The sequence below is a fragment of the Callorhinus ursinus genome, unplaced genomic scaffold, assembly GCF_003265705.2.
Source record: "Callorhinus ursinus isolate GAN/ISIS: 27379988/994484 unplaced genomic scaffold, GSC_fseal_2.0 scaffold29, whole genome shotgun sequence".
NCBI lineage: Eukaryota > Metazoa > Chordata > Mammalia > Carnivora > Otariidae > Callorhinus > Callorhinus ursinus.
Window position 1 is genome coordinate 11,108,950 of NW_027397091.1, and position 17,937 is coordinate 11,126,886.

Consider the following 17,937-nt stretch of genomic DNA (forward strand, 5'->3'; position numbering starts at 1 on the left):
CGGGTCAGTTAGAGCAAACATGGACAGTTCGCGTTGATTCATTTCTCCTCCCACTTTCACATCCTCCAGCTGCAGAGGCAGCTTTCGCCCGCTGGTTCGCCAGGCACCTCGCACACCTGGCCCTATAGGCCACGCCCTCAGTTTCTCATCGCGCTGCGAAGCCGGGGCAAGAGCCAGCAGCCTCACGCTCCTCCCAGTCGCCCGCTCCACGCCCCGCCCCCCTAACGCGAGGCCATCTCCAGCCCCCTCGCGCCCTGGCCCCGCCCCCTCCAGCTCCCCAACGTCCTCGGCGTCTGGCCCGAGCCTGCGCCTGCGCGTGCGCCCTGAGGCCGAAGTAGGGGCGCGCGGTGACTGAAACGCGGAGAGCGGCGGGCGGTGCAGCCAATGGGAGGCGTCGCTGGCTAGCGGCTGGGAGGCGGGGCCTGCGCGGGTGTTAGGTTAGCGCGAGGCGTGACCTAGTTGACAGGCTCTGAGGTGCTGCTGTGGCGGCGGCCGCGGGGCTGAGGCTGTTGGGAGCCGAAGCCTAGCGCGGGCTGAGGGAAGAGGGCAGCGTTTGGCGAGTGGCGCGGGACCCGGAGCCTCTTGCACTTTTTTCCTCCCGAGTGCCCCCTCCCACCCCTCCCACTCCACACACACCCTGTTTGCCCGTGAGCCTGGGGAACTTGCAGCTTAAAGCCAGCCACCCCCACGGCAACATGTACCCCAGCAACAAGAAGAAAAAGGTGTGGAGAGAGGAGAAAGGTAACTGGCCCGTCGAGTCCTGGGGGTGCGGGGGGTGGGGGACGGGTGGGGGCGGGGGTCAGGGCTGTGTGTGCCGCGGCGCCCTCCGCCCGAGCTCCCGCCTCGCGCCCGCCCGGCCGGTGCCGCCTCCCTCGCGAGTCCGCGTGTACACACGCGCACACGCGCGCGCACACCAGCATGCACGCGCCGCCCCCGGGCACCTGCAGCTCGCGCACGTGTGGGCGCACGCCCCTCTGCTGCCTGCTGCGCCCGGTCACCTTCTCCCGATGCGGGGCTGCCTTCGCCTCGCTGGTGGCGTGGACCCCGCGCGGCGGTCCTCGGGAGCGGCACAACTTGCTCAGGTCCCCCACCCTCTCCTGGGACCGCAGCTGAGACTTTCGGACTCCCGGCCAGGTTGTCCCAGGGACACTTGCCCGCCGGCGAGCGCACAGGCTGCAGCTGCTGCTGCGCCTCCGCGCCCAGCTGACCCTCATCTATTCACTCCTCGCCTCTGTCCCCAACCCCCCAGCTGGCAGAGTGTCTGCACCTTCGGGCGTTTACCCCTTCTCTAGGCCCCTTCTTGCGCCGCAGTGTGACTTTTGAAACCTGGAACTCTAGGGGAAACTGAAAACGGGCGTGTTGTCCGTGAGGATAAGTGCTTTCAGAGAAGTCTGAATGGGCTTTTCTCTGCAGTGTGTTTCTGTGTATTTCATCGCCATTTGTAATCAGAAGTTGCTCAGTGTTAAGATTGTGAAACATACACTCTCGATGAATGAACTTACCCCTGAATTTTGTGCATATTAAAGCTTATCCAGATCGGCTAGATTGACAAGTGGCACTGATTCCTGTAAGACATAGAAGTGTGCCATCCAATCCTCTTTTCTTTCTCCCTCTCCTCTTTTTCTCTGGCATTATAGTTAGATAATATTCCGAAATAAAACTTTAGTCTCTGGCGTTTTTTCTTTCATTCTTTTCACACTTTTTTTTTCCTTTAGCTTTTTACAGAAATGTAGCAAAAAGTACTTGGCGTTGCTACTGCTATCATAGACTAAACCTGCGTATCCAGAGTGAGGTCGGGTGAGAGTAGTGCAGACCTCTCCTTAGTGTATCCCATCTTCTTCATATTAGAAGGATAATGGGGTGACTAGGTTGAGAGTTGATTTCCTTGGTAATAGCTCTTTAAAACCTGTAGATTGTTTTTGCAAGTCCTGGCCTTTATAAACACTAAGGATTTTTTTCAAATTAGTGGGAAGATGTAACATAATTGAACAATCCAATTAAAATGGCTTTGAAAATTTTGAGAGATTAGGTTGTATGTCATTTAATTATGTCTTAATGATTATGGGCTTATATAGAACTAAAAATTCTGTTGAGGATAATAGCCTGGTATATATAAAGTAGTGTAAGATAATCTTTGTTTTTGCAGTGGCAATTACTTTAGTTTCAACACACTTTCAACAACGATTTACCTTGTAAGCATTGAAAGATCATCTATGCCCATTTTTGTTGATGGTCTTGGAATGTTAGTTTTGTATTGATAAGGCAAAATAATGGAAATCATGGAGATTGTTTGCAATACATGATTCACTGATGAAATTTTGGTGATTACTTAAGTATTTTTCTGTCATAATAATGTTCCTAAAGTAACAATGTTATAATGGTTCCTTCATTTAACATCTACACATTTGGACTGTGGCAAGCAGGCGTTTTAGAATCTTTAACGTCTTGAGGTTGTTTTTTTTTTTTTTTTGCTTCTAACAATAGGGGAAAATGTAACCAAATTAATATTTTCTAAATAAAGAAGCAAATGCACAATTAAAGAGTGTATTTAACAAATTAAATTTGTCTTGTCTAAAACTAACCTATTTTTGCATGAAGTTTAATGTTAAAGAAAAACTTACTGTGATTTGAAGACTTTAGTGTATGTCTCAGTGTATCAGGATGTCTATTTTTAAATATTTAATATTTAAAAGTATGTATTGTACCATCAAGAAGGAACTAAGGATTTCTAGTACGGTAGTTAGTATTAAAGAAGCTGATGGGATGCATGACCTTTTTTCTTTCATTGCGCTGGTGAGGATGGTATTGTATTTTTGCGGCTGTTATTTAAATCTAAAGGAAGGCTTATCCACCTCATTGAAATGTCAGGGCATTCTGTAAACACACTTTAGCTCAGTATGCCATCTTATAGTAGGACTGTCTACTTATATGCTTGGTTCATAGAGCAGATTCATTGTAAAGGGGAAGCATTCTTTCAGGAAAAATTTTGTGTAATGCCAAAGAAACTGTATGATGTTTGTGGTCCTTAGCATGTTTCATTGTTTAAACAAATAACTGAGGACTTCTTAAGTCCACATATGTTAAACGTTATTGATGTATTATTTTGAGTCCTAATTGAAAACCACTTAATGTGTATTATAATTTTAAGTACTGGAACATAAATTATCTCTTTGTTTTATCTTATTTTCTTATTATTGATCTTGTTTCTTTTCTAAGAGTCCATACTTAAATGTTTAAATAAATGGAATGACTGAGGCCAGGTTGCATTTCTATATTACCTTCTGACATTTAGTAAAACTACAAATTGCTTCATAATCTCTCTCAACCTGATCACTGATATTGCAATATTTCTATATTAGTGATCTGGACTCTTTTAGTAGTGGTTTGATAAGTGCTAGTCATGCCTTTCCTCCTTTGTGTGAGTATTCCAAATTTACCATTTCCTTCAAGCTTCCTATTCCAGGACCCCCTCCTCCTATATTAAACACATGATATTTCCTTTTAATTCATTTAGCAAATACATGTCATATAACATGAACAGCCCTAACATCTGCCTCTGTCCATTTCTTTACATGTCCTTTCAGCTCTGTTCCTGTCTTAAAGGAAGCACTTTTCTTATGCTCTTTGTCTCATCTCCTGTATTCCTTGAAATCTTGTGCTATCATTTATTCCCTTTTGGGGATATTTAGTTTGTCATTGTCTTTAGGTTCCCCTCCTCAGCCTGTAATGATACTCGAGTCTCTACCCTAAAATACCCTTCTTTCCAAAGAGCTTCATCTTGGAGTTGCTGTTCTGACTTCTTTTTCTCAGTTCCCTTGTAGTCTCCTGGATCTCAACTATACTCTAGTGAAACTAATGTTCCTAAATTCACTCGGTAATAACAGTGATGGTACTAATGTAAAAAGAGTTACTATTTGAGTCCTGTTTGTGTGCCCAGCACTATGCTAAGTACAGTAGTCTTCCCTTATTTATGGGGATACGTTCCAGGGCCCCCAGTGGATGCTTAAGACTGCATATAGTACTGAATACTGTATATACTATATTTTTTTTCCTGTATATACATACCTATGATAAAGTTTAATTTATAAATTAGGCACAGTAACCTATTAACAGTAAGTGAATGTGGCATTTCAGAATATTTTATTATACTGTATTCATCCTTTTTGTGACGATGTGAGATGATAAAATGCCTGTGTGATGAGGTGAATGACATGACATAGGTTACTGCTGACTTTCTGACCGTATGTCAGAGGATCATCTTCTTCCCGACTGCAGTTGACTATGGGTAACTGCAACTATGGAAAGTAAAACTGCAGATAAGGGGGGACTACTGTACCTTACATGGGTTATCTCATTTAATTTTCACAACAACTCTATGAGGTAGTATACTGTAGGGTCAGGAGCTTTGAATATTTGTCTGGTTTGAATCTTGTACTGTTTACTAGCTGTGGAATGTTAGGTAAGTTATTCAACCTCTCTGGCTTAATTGCCTCATCTATAAATTGTGTGTAATACCTACCTCAAAAAGAAACTGAGACATAAAGAGATTAAAGATCACATAGATTTGCATGGTTTAGGATTAGAATCCAGACAGCTCTGTTAACCATTTTGCTCTCTTTTCAGTGCTGTTGGTGATCCAGTTGATAAAACCAGTGGGTTATTAAATTTTATTCTTCCTGATCTTCCTGTAGCAATTGACAGTATTTCCCATCTTCTACTTATTTTATTTTTAAATTTAAATTTAATTAACTAACATGTAGTATATTATTAGTTTCAAAGGTAGAGTTCATAATTTCTTATTATATAAGTCATATAATACCCGGTGCTCTTTACATCATGTGCCCTCCTTAATGTCCATCACCCAGTTACTCCATCCCCCCACTCTTCTTATTAAAACTTTTCTTTGCTGGTTTCTACATCATTGGCACTTTGATTCACCTTATACCTCCAGTGACATAAGTTTTATTTCATTTTTCCCTTCTTTGTGTCCACCCCGTAATTGTTTTTTTGAGGTTCGATCACATCCCTTACCTTTTCCTATGAACTTCCTTTAGGACCAGAAATTTTATTCATAATTTCCAAAATCTCTAGGCTAGCTAGATCTCTTTCTTGAATTCCAGGTTCTTCGATTTCAACTTAAATACCCTTTAGGCATCTTACATTCTGTACGGTGTTGACCCTTGAGTATTGTAGTGGTGTGATTTGATTATATCACATCTGGTTAAAATACCTTGTTATTATTACTTCCTAACGTGGCTGAAGAAAAGACAGTTCTAGCAGCAGGGGAAAATGTTGGCTTCCTGTTTCCTTTTCACTTGTACTTTAATTAATACCTTCTGCAGTTTATTTCTGGAAAGAATATTTTAAAGTGATTATTTTATGAGGGTTAGACACCTAAAACTAGTTACTAGCCTTAAATCCATTCACTTTGCAGTGTGCTAAAAGACAGTTGGAGAGAGTACAACTGTCAATCTCTTTACATTGTGGAGACCTTTGGTAAAGAATATGATACATGACAGCTGACATACAGAAAACACCTCATTTGAGGAGCTTTTCTGGTGAAGGTGACTAATAGTATAGGCTATAGTGTTTGACTACTGGAGCTATCTGACTGGATTTTAATGGAAAGCTTGCTTTGGACAGCTACTGAACTTTGATGTGCTTCATTTCCCTATCTACAAAATAAGAATAATACTACCAATTTTGCTGAATTGTTGGAAAGATGATTTCCATGAAATTACATGTGTGAAGTACCTGGCACTTACAGAGAACTTACTGTTCTTAATTCTAAGATGCATTTTTAAAAACATTTTTTATATTGTCATTAATTCTAAGATGCATTTTTACAGATATTTTAATCTTACCAAGATGTGTATTGAAAGTAGTGTTTAATTACCTCCACAAAGATATTATTAAATTGAAAGTTCACTTTATTGTTGATGGCATGTTTGAATTAAGGAAATACTGGGGTGGCTGCCTTTTTTGTGCTCTTAGCATTTGTACATACCCGTCTTAGGATTTTGTATTTTATTTATGTAGCTATTATTTTGTATATTATCCATTCCTGTTTTGTCTTATGAACTCCTCAAGGTTAAGGATCACCTTTGCACCTGCAGTGTATAAACATATTACTTGGCGCATAGTAGACTGTTAATATATGTTGATTGAAAGAGTTCATTTATTTCTTGGACTATCATAAGAGTCTTCCTCCTCAGGCTCTGACACGCCCCCCCCCCAAGTAATATGGTATTAACTTGACACTTTTTAACATTCAGTTATGGAGTCATTAGATTTTCATTTTGATGTTTCTCAAGCCCAACCAGTTCTTTGGTTTGTTTACATGATTAAGATCTAAATTATAAAATAATTCCTGAACTTAAAAGTTAAATACAAATGGAGATTCTGCTTTTATTTTGCAAGAACGTTTACTGAAGATGACCTTAGAGGAGAGACGCAAAGAATACATAAGGGACTATGTTCCCCTGAACACCATCTTATCGTGGAAGGAGGAGATGAAAGGCAAGAGCCAAAATGATGGTAAGTTTCTCAGAACATTTTTCAGGTAGATACTGTTCCCATTTATTTATGACTTCTGTGGGACAATTATTGGTAGAAATTAATAACTGGCATTCAGTAAAGAGATGACATTTTTGATATTTGAAGTAATTGCTTGGTTGTCATTTAATTATTTTTAGCAATCTATTGTGTGTTATTTAAACTTAGGAAATTATATTAACATAATTCATATTATGATATAATGGTCCGCATTTATATTATGGCATTTTTAAAAACTGTTCTGCAGTTGTTCTTGGAGCAAATAGTATTAAAGATTTGGTGCTTTGGTGGTGTAGCCCTTTGAGTTTATTTTGATTAGGTTCATTTATTTCTTCAAGTTTCTTCAAGTTATTCTAAGGATTGGATACAGTTGAAAGTATATTAGGAAGAATAGAGAAAAACATTTCCCGTAGTTTTAGAGAAGAATATGTATTTTGTATGGTGTGGTATTATATCTGCATGTAAAATATTCGTATGACAAAATTTACTCTCAGAGTCTTTATGATTTAATAAGAGTCTAGATTGTTTGAGTAAAGATATGTGTTAGCATATAAGTAAAATTTTAAGTATTGAAAAGTTACCTGGAAAAAATTCTAAAAAACATGATAGATTTAATGGATGCTTATTATGCTTACCTCCGAACTAGCACTCATTGGTGTTAATGGTCTGGATGTGAAGCTTGGAAGAAATAGGGTGTTTTTTAGGATACTTAACAAATGAGAAAGAAAGGTAACTTTATGAAAGGGACTTGGAAAATGCTAATTTCGCAGGTTCTGGTCTTAGACTGATGGAACTATATAGGATACTAAGGGTTCAGAACAAGAAGATTAATATGGAATTCCTGTGGACAAATCTGTGGGAAACAGCAGCTCAATTAGGCTTTGGTGTCTGGGAAGAGAACACATTTACCAGAGTGTTTGCATTTTAGACAGAATTTTTATTTTTCTTTGCTTTGCTTGAAAACGTATGTGAACTTGGGCAAGTGGGGGTAGTAGTTCTACCTCATGTTCTAATGGGGTCATTGGACAAACTGATTGGGACATACACATCTAACCTTCTTGCCCAGGGTTTTCAGTAAATGCAAGCTGTTTTAGTAATGATCTAATTAAGACCTCACTCATTGAAAGAGAGGGTAGTGCTATGTAATGAAAAGAATATAGAACTAGAGAGCAAAAGGACAGAATTTGGGCCTTGATTGATCTAAGACCATAAGCCTTTTCATGTTTGGATCTCAGTTATTTCTTCTTTTTTAATAAGACACTGGTATCAAATACTTCGGCACCAGTTTTTTTTATGGCTAGTAAATCTTTTTCCAGTACTTCAGTCATCTGATTTTCTTTCTTAGTTGCTGTTTTAACTGGTCACTCTTCTTTTAAAACAATTTTTGCCTCTCAGAAAGAGGTAGATTCCTGTTGCTGTTAAAACAATTGACAAAGCAGTAGAGATACCCAGGTTGTATTGCCCAGTGTTGGTTTGCTCACCTCTGCATAAAAGCTTGGCCTTTATGTTGGCTGCTTCTATTTGAATATACACATAACAGTGTAGGGTTGAACTGGGTTATCAGAGAACTCACAGTTGGATGTTTTCAGAGATATCACACACCAAAATATGTCCCTTAAATCAGAAAAATACATTGAATAACACCTGCCATTGTTATTCCATAACAGGATCCTATGTATTTACTCCTGTGTCCCAATATGAGCTTTATAAGTGGTTACAGCTGCTCTATGTATTTCACTTTTTTCCTTCATGCTTTTTTGAACTGAAAGTTTTCCATGGGGAGTGAGGTGTGATCAAAATTATATTTCTGTTGAACCTGTTTTATTCTTTCTATCTAATGTTACTTGCTCCCCTGTTGTGACCTAGAAATTAGTTGACTAGCCTCTTCTTTTTTTCATGAAACAGAATGGCTCATTCGACAAGTAAGATCTATTTATTTCTTTATATAACATATATCTTTCAAAAGTGCTTTTTCCAGTGTTCCCTATCCAGTGTGCAGTTACACTAAAATATTAGCAAAGAGAGTTTTAGTATTTAACAGTTTGAAAGATCCTTTAAGAATATAAATTAAAAAAATAATAAAGGACGATATATTTTATTTTGAAATGTTTAAGCCACTGCTTATAAATGTATATGTATATAAGTAGGTTTGGATTTTTATAATATCTAAATTTTTTAGGTGTCAGATTTCAAACTAAGTCTTAAAAGGAGTCTATAATTCTTTGTCCTATATTTTCTGATTTGTAGGACATGAACAGTATTTATTGGGCTTGCACAATATTCCAATTTCAAGTGTTGTGGTTTATTATTATTATTTACATTTTTATAGAGGGACATTTTGGCCTTGATATCCAGGATTACATAGAAAGTTCTCAAGCTATTGTTTTTAATTTTTTTCTTTCTTTGCTCAGTTTTGCTTTACTTTAATTAAATGCTTTTTTGTTATTATGTTGTAGTAGAAAGTTAAATAAACTAGGGAGTAGTTGAATGTGTTTGTCATAATTTTGATTTTAAGGCCTCCTAAAATAGGAAACCAAAAATTGCCAAATATAAAATCCCTGTTTGTGTAGAAAGGAGGAGGTAGGGAGATGATCACCAAAAAAACCAAACAAACAACAACCCCCCCCAATAACCTGCTTCCTTATTGTTCATGTTCATATTTGTTAACTGCTATTGGCAAATCTCTGAATTATGTGCTTCACTTAATAATTCTCTTTCATTTGTCAGTTGCTTTATTGAAGGTTATTTTAAAATGCTTGTCTCTTATTATACCATGTCTCAACACCTGCGATAGTGCCTCATGGGTAGGTGAGCACAATTAGTATGTTAAATAAGAACACCTCAGAGGTTAACCATCTATGAAGGAGAGTTCTGTATTTTTTTTTCAAACTTTAAAATGAGCATTTAAAAACATATATAAAAATGGGAGTAGTGTAATGAACCTTTATACACCAATCACCCTGTTAAATCATGGTTAATGATTTAACAATCAACAGTTAAAACATGACCAATTTTATTTCATTTATACCAGTACTTCCCACACCTTTTTACCAAATTATTTTGAAGCAATTCCTATATGTCATATCAATTTTATCTGTAAATAAATGTGTGCATATATCTCTAAAAGATAGGGACATATTTTTTGTTTTTTTTTTTACTATAACCACAACACTCATCACTCCTCAGTTAATAATTCTTTAATGTAATTAAATATCCAATTAGTAGTAAAATTTTTACAATTGTCTCGTAAGGATTTTGTTTTTTTTTAATACAGATTTGCTTGAGTTAAGATCTAAACATGGTTTGTTCACATATTGCATTTAATATATTTCTACGTCTCTTTTAATGTATAGTTCCTTTTCTCTCTATCCTCCCTCTCGCCCCCTGTAATTTATTTGATAAAGTAGGTTATTTGTCTTACAGAAATTTTCACATTTTGGATATTGCTGATTGCATCTTTGTAGTGTCATTTAACATGTTCCTCTGTCCACAGTGTTTCTTATGAGCTGGTAGTTCCAGAGGCTTGATTAGACTTGGGTTTAATTTTTTTTTTTTAAAGAATACTTTAGAGATTATTATACCTTCTTTTGCATAATATCACAAGGCACATAATGTTTGGTTACCTCTCTATATTGATAAGACTGATCACTAGGTTCAAGTATTGCCAGCCTAATTTATCCATTGGAAAGTTCCCTATCAGCTTTTCACCTAATGATTTTCACAGCCATTGATGATCATTGCTTCGATCCATTATTTTATTAGAGGTTGCAAAATGGTCTATTCTGATTTTATCATTCCTTCTTCATTTATTATTTGGACTGCTATAAAGAACTTTCTCTTATCAACTTTTGTTTCCATGTAATACAACTTATACAGAAAAGTCAGAATAAATGCTAAACTCCCTTTTATTTACCAGTTTTTAAATTGAGTTGGTTTCCTGAAATCTTCCAAAAGGAATCAAAAAGTTCTTTTTTAAATTTTTTAAATTTATTTTATTTTATTTTTTAAATATTTGTTTGACAGAGACACAGCGAGAGAGGGAACCCAGGGAGTTGGGGGAGTTGAGCAGGGAGCCCAGTGTGGGCCTTGATCCCAGGACCCTGGGATCATGACCTGAGCTGAAGGCAGACACTTAACGACTGAGCCACCCAGGCACCTCATCATTTTTTTAACTTATTTTAGAGAGAGAGAGAGAGAGAGAGAGAGAGAGAGTGTGTGTGTGTGTGTGTGTGAATGAGCAGCAGGAGGGACAGAGGAAGGGGGAAAGAGAATCTCCAGCAGACTCCATGCTGATTGCAAAGCCTGATGCAGGGCTGGATCTCACCATCCTGAGATCATGACTTGAGCTGAAATCAAGTGTTGGATGCTCAACTGACTGAGCCATCCAGACACCCCTCATTTTAAGTTTTGACTGTCATTTTGAAACTCTGTCTCCCTGCCACATATGTATATTAAGTGGGAGTACCTCAATGGTTAACAGTCTACAAAGGTTGTGCATTTGTGTATGTGCATTTTTAAAGTAGAGCTCTCACATAAAAACATACAATTACTAAATTATAGTCTTAGGGTGTAGTAGGAAGGCAAATACAGCTATATAGATACATGGATGTATGGATGGATATGATAGAAAAAGGGCATTGTTTTCTTTGTAGGGGTGAAAGTTCTCAGGTTTAAATTGTATGTGTTATGTTCTCCTTTGCTACTTCCAACCTAAAGTTCTTCTAAAACCCCACTCAAAGAAGCATTGTTGTTACTTTCTTTGGATGGAGCAGAGGATTGGCAAAGACTCTGCTATGCTTATGCTAATTTTGTATTACTAGTTATAGTTAGTATCAGGGAAAAGAGCTACAGCTTTAAGTTTAGATGTTTGAGGCATTACTTTTAATGTTTACATGGAATAGCAAAGGAGGAAAAATATAGTAAATTATGAAGATGAGTTAGATGAAAAATACGGAATTATTTTACTCAGGTATGACAGATTTTTTTTAAAGGGCTCATTCAGGAAGAAACTTTATATTTCATATCTTGATATATTTCATATCTTATATATATTCAAATCTGATTTATAGTCATTTGAAAACACTTAACTAGAAATGGTCTGAACTGTGAAGTCTTTTTGTGAATCTCCATTTTTTGAGGTATATAAAAATATTTTGAGATTGTTGAGGCATGTGTGTAATCTTTCTTTCATATTGAAAATAGTAGCATTGTTAGTTTAGAAGTTCAACCTTATTTGCTCTCATTTTCATTAGAACTAATTTCTTCTGTTAAATATTTCCACAAGAGGTAATGGCTGACCAGAAAAATAAAAGTTAAGTCCAGACTCCTCAATATCTCAGTCACTGAGATCTTACTTCAGTGTGGGTATTGAATTTCATTGTATTTTACCTGTGTACCAACTTGACAATTGATATTTTAAAATCATAAAAAAAGTGTGTCTTAATATTTCGATCTTGGTGCGTAGTCTAGTATTTTTACCCTTAGTAAATTTATAATAACTTTTTTGAATGCTAGTATGTTTATTAATCCCTAGAAATGAGGAAATAAGAACATAACTACTTATGTTACTGAGTATTACATGGAGAGGGGTGAGGGACCATAATGGTAAAAGGAATTACAAAAAATTTAGTGACTGTGATCACTGTGGGCACTGTGGGCACTGTCCCCGATTTTTAAACGATGTTAACTACATTATTTGATTAAATATTTGATGTTAGTTGGAAAAGCACAATTTAAAATGACTAGTTAGGAAAATGGTATTTAAAACAGGATAGAATTTAGTAGGGATACAAATACTGGAAAAGAATATTTTCTGTTTAATTTTTTGATATTGATTCCTTCTATCAAACACTATACTTAAAATGATCTGTAGAAGCAGAAGAAGGCTCAGAGCAAAACTTCTTAACTTCTTAGACAGAAATCTTTATTTTTTAAAATTTTTTAGAGAGTGTGTGCACATGGGCAGGGGGAGGGGAAGAGGGAAGAGAGAGAGAATCTCAAGCAGGCTCCACTCTCAGCAAAGAGCCAGACACAGGGCTTGATCTCAGGATCCTGAGATCATGACCTGAGTGGAAATCAAGAGTTAGATGCTTAACCGACTGAGCCACCCAGACACCCTTAGATAGAAATCTTTTATATTGAGTGTGTGGTGATTTTTCCCCCTTAATATGATCTTAAAATAAATTTAATTTAAAAAACCAGAAATCTGTTTTTGCCTCAGGCAACAAAGACCACTCTGGCTTATTCTTCAAACAGTTATTTGTGATGCTTCCATTACCAGCAAAGATGTTGCAAAAGTCGAACTTATATTAGAAACACATTTTTCACTTTACAGTTAAAAGTAAAGACCAGTATAAAGACTAAAATCCTAAAATGTGCTAAACTTTATGGTCTGGCCCCCGCTCCTCTTTTGGCTCTTTATTTTACCACTCCTTTTCTTGGTCTCTGCCTGTGGCCACACTACCCTTTTTTGTTTCTTGAATGTACTGTGTTCCCTCCCACTCTCGCTACTGGGTCTTTACCTGTATTTTCCTCCCCCTCCCACGCCCCTCCCCCCATGCCACTTCTTTCACCTTAATTTTTCTCAGCTTTCATTTCTCACCTTGAAACCCTTCCTTCCTTCCTTCGTTCCTTCCTTTGTTCCTTCCTTCCTTCCTCTTTCTTTTCTTTTTTCTTTTCTTTTCTTTTCTTTCCTCTCCCTGAGCCCTTATTCTGGAACAGTTTTCTTTAGTAGATACTTTCATAGTGCTATGTTTCTTTTCATAGAGCATTTATATTAATTTGTTTTTATGTACTCAATCATAGGATTATCTTGATCAGGTTATATCTCCATATGAGATTATAATTACTAGGAAAATAGGGATGATGTTGTCTTCACTCCCCTTTATATCTCTGGCATCTGTCATAGTACTTGCTGCACAGTGGATACTCATTAAATACATGTTGTGTGAATGAATAAATTAGAAACTACATGCCTGGTGGTATTTTCATGTATTATTTCCTTTCTGCTTACCTTTTTTTCACTGTGTTGTAAAGATTCATGTGGGAATGATGGGCTTAGAAATTAAGCCAAATGCTTTTTAATGTAGGTAACATGCATTTATATCTCTATGATATAAGGTTGACTTTATTAAGTTTTAAAAGTTAGTCCACTGATAAATTTGAATAAAGATTTTATTGAACTATTACATAGATATTTAACTAGTTGAGACAGGGATGGGAATTCATGTGTTGGTATTCATCAATATTTTATGTTATTATTTATAATAATTAGTAACTAAATGTCATTTCAGTTTCTGTGAGTTTATTTTTTTATTTTTTTAAAGATTTTATTTATTTATTTGAGAGAGAGAGAGAATGAGAGATAGAGAGCATGAGAGGGAAGAGGGTCAGAGGGAGAAGCAGACTCCCCGCCGAGCAGGGAGTCCGATGCGGGACTCGATCCCGGGACTCCAGGATCATGACCTGAGCCGAAGACAGTCGCTCAACCAACTGAGCCACCCAGGCGCCCTCAGTTTCTGTGAGTTTAAATGTCAAAAGAGCTTGGGGCGCCTGGGTGGCACGGTCAGTTAAGCCACCAACTCTTGGTTTCGGCTCAGCTCAGGTCGTGATCTCAGGGTTGTGAGATCGAGCCCTGCCTTGGGCTCCGCACTCATTGCAGAGTCTCCTTAAGTTTCTCCCTCTCCTTCTGCCCCTCCCTTCGTGCTCCCTCTCTCTCTCTCTCTCAAATAAATAAATCTTTAAACAAATATTTTAAAAAATGTCAAAAGAGCTTAAGTTAAATGGGTGTAAACATAGACACTAAGCTTATTGTAGAGTAATTTAAAGTGTGAGGAAACCTTAAAGTATTGCCATTCTAAATGCATTTACTTTGGCATTATTGATTCTTGATATGTAAAACAACTATAAGAAATTATCTTAATATTATATCCCATTTAAGCCTTTTACTGAGTTAGTTGGTTTGCTTCAGAAAACAACTTGGCTACTGACAAGCAGTTTGGTCCCCTGTGAGAGAATTAGGCTAAACAACTTCTAAAAATTTTGAGAATAATGGCATTCATTGTAATAAAATATGAAAAAATTAAAAATTTTTATCATGCTTTTCTGGGTGAAGGTGTGAGCACTGGTTTAGTCAAACATTTGTGAAGTAAGGTTAATTTCTAAAATGGAGGAAAAAATATGAAGTTATATAGGGATTCATGATTGACTACATGATTTTGTTTTTCCTTCACCTTTATTTCACTCTTGATCCTTTTACCTACTTCCCAAGATTGTTTTAACAAAAGTATATTTTATTGTGCACTGGAGTGTATACCACTACATGCTATGTGAATTGTCCTTGTATTTAAGCTTGTTTTTAAACTAATACAGAACTAAAAACCACATATCTTTTTTTTTTTTTTTTTGGTATATATAATGACTTGGTGTTGAGACCACAAGATAAAAAGTTCCTTCTGTGTGTTTTATAAGTCTGTACTTCACAGATTCTGTTAGTTTTCTTTTTTACCCACTAAGTGAATTATACTAGTAGACAGATTTTACTTAAATATCTTTTGGTCAGTTTAGACAGGTACTTTGAGATGGGTTGTAGAATAGACTAGTGGTAGCCAAAGCCAATATTTTCTTTTCATTTTCTTTGTTTTCTCTCCCTGTGATCATTTTTCTACATGAAAGAGTCTTTATAAAATCTTAGTTTTCTTTTCTGAAATATTTATTGACTTTTCATGTAAGTATTCAAAACAAAGATTTAAATACCATTTACAGTTTACCTAAGCCTTTGATTTAGAATCATACTGAGGATTACTAATGAAACAAGAATCAAAATATAGTTCAATAACAAAAAACCGGGTGTATAACAAAATATAGATCAGCAACAAAATACAGTTCAACAGTAGCCTATATGCCTGGCCGTATTTCATACCAGGGCAAAAGATAATTGCCTTTCGAGGTTAATACTAAGGTTTAGTTTGGTCTAACTCCAGGGAAGCTATGGATTTCAGATTGCTGGTTGTTTCCTTGAGAATGGACTAAGATATATTCAGTTTTTCAAGAAACCTCAAAATATAGGGGATTCTCTCATTAATCTTAGATTTGTAATTGTGTTTGCCATTTGAATATAACAGAGCTAGAGATTTTCCAAATTTTGTACTTCTCTTGTATGTTGGGGTAAAAACTTTCAGGGTGTGTGTGTATATATGTGCATAAGTTGAGGCTCAATGCTAAATATTCATCAGACATGTAGTAATGGGAGTGATTTCCATTATTTTGGTATATATGTACCTTGCATGTTAACTATGGGAGTGCAGAAGTTTTGGGATTAAACATTGCTGGCATCGATCCTAATTCTGCTATGATGTGTCCTAGCCAGAGAACCTATGATGTCCCTAAACTTGTCTCTTCATTTGTTACTTGCCACATAGGGGCTGATTATTTCTCCATCCTTAGGTTGTCATGAGAATTGAGAGAGGGTATCAATAGGCCTACATAGCTCCAAAGCTTGCTCTTCTTATTCTAGAATGCACCTTTCTCTTGCAGGAAACTCCTTGTGACTCTGTATTCACTACTCCTAGTCACATCTGTGTTCTTAACCAATGTATAATATAACATAGATTTTTTTTTTTCTATTCCTGGAACTCTAACTACATGTCTACTTTGAATTTGGTCTGTCTGCTTTAAAAAGGTAGGAATTGTGAATGCTTATTGAAATTGTATTTTATAAGGTCTAGTGGAGGTTCTTGTGTATGTATCCATTTAGTAGTTTGTTTTAAGCATACTTAGTGGAATTACAAGTGGTCAAGGAAGATATTTTTTTAAAACACTTGGTTTCGCAACATCAGGACTATTAATATTTTGTTTTCTTTATGAGTGTGTATATTGAATTTTGAAGTTTGTACTGTCAGATTTGAGAAGAATGAGGGCATCTAAAATAGAAAAATACTTTCTGAATTAAAAGCTAATATTTTAAAATTTGTAACTTTTATATAGCACTTAGTAAGAGTAAATAGCAAGTGAATTAAAAGTCTCTGGTCTTCACTGTATATGAATTTTAATATCATTGAAAGGGAAGAATTGTTTAAAGTAGTATGTGAACAATTTTCACATACTAAGGGAATAGCATAGTTCATGCATCAGAGGAGATGACTTGGAGGAAAATACCTTGACCTTTTGTGGATATGAGAAGTCTGGAAAGAAAAGACAAAAACAGGAATTTTAAATTTTGGGGCAGCCTGGGAAAGAGGATATAGGAATGAAACAAGGAGGGGACTCAAGGAGGGATGGCGGAGAGCAAGGAGCTCCAGCAATATAGCAGGAAGTCAGTCCCCATTTAAGGACATTATCCGTCCTCAAAGAGTATAGATAGGATGGGGGTTGGAGATATTTATCTTATTTGATTGTTAAAATAATGGGTGTACTTGTATGGAGATACCCAGGTGCCTAACATCGTGATTGTCTTAATGATAGTAGAAATTGTGTGACTCCTGAGAATATTGAGTTTAGCCATAGTTATGAGTGTCTTTGACAAACGCAAAAAATATATGCTGTATAGTGTCTGAATTCTTCCACTTGTTTGGGTGGTATGTGGCTGGATAGATCTGAAAATGTGTTCCTGGCAGTCTTAAGAAACTAGTTCAAATTTCTGGTAATTTCACTTGGTCTTTAAGTATATTTAGAATCTGTTTAACCATTTTTAAAGTGTACATTTTAGTGGCTTTAAGTAAATTTACAGTGTTGTGCAACCATTATCAGTACCCGTTTCCAAAATCTTCTCATCTTCCTGAATAGAAACCGTACCCATTAAATAACTCCCCATCCTCCCCTCTCACACAGTTTTTGGTTATCACTGTTCTGTTTTCTGTCTCCATAAATTTGCCTGTTCTAGACTTTACCTAAGTAGAATAATACAATATTCTTTATGTCTGGCTTACATTACTTAGCATAATATTTTCTAGGTTCATCCATATTGTAGCATGTATTAGGATTTCATTCTTTTGAGGTTGGATAATAGTTTCCTGTATGTATATGCAACATTTTGTTTATTCATTCATCTCTTGATAGACATTAGGTTTTTTACACCTTTTGGCTATTGTGAATAATGCTACTGTGGACCTTGGTGTATAAGTATCAGAGTCTCTTTTGTTTTTTTGGGGGTATATAAACTAGGAGTGGAATTGCTAGATTATATGGTAATTCTGTGTTTTAACTTTTTGAGGAACCACAAACCTGTTTTCCACAGTGGCTGTATCCTTTCACATATTGTCATCAGCCATGCACAGGGGTTCCCCCACGTTCTTGTCAGTGCTTGTCCTTTTCTTTTTTTCTTTTTTTTAAATGATAATATAAAGGATAATTTTTTTTTCAGCAGTGCTTTGTAGTTTTTACCAT

General features: G+C 36.7%; 1 protein-coding gene across 2 annotated transcripts in view; it reads left to right on the forward strand.

Moving 5' to 3' along the window:
* The first annotated feature begins 438 nt into the window (after nucleotides 1-438).
* Nucleotides 439-17,937, forward strand: part of MACROD2 (mono-ADP ribosylhydrolase 2) — a 2,080,661-nt gene continuing 2,063,162 nt past the window's right edge. For both annotated transcript variants that reach the window (XM_073878419.1, XM_073878420.1), the window contains exons 1-2: nucleotides 439-741; nucleotides 6,421-6,537. In XM_073878419.1, coding sequence (XP_073734520.1) covers nucleotides 696-741; nucleotides 6,421-6,537 — 163 coding nt within the window. In that variant the 5' untranslated portion in view covers nucleotides 439-695. The remainder of the gene's footprint in view (nucleotides 742-6,420; nucleotides 6,538-17,937) is intronic.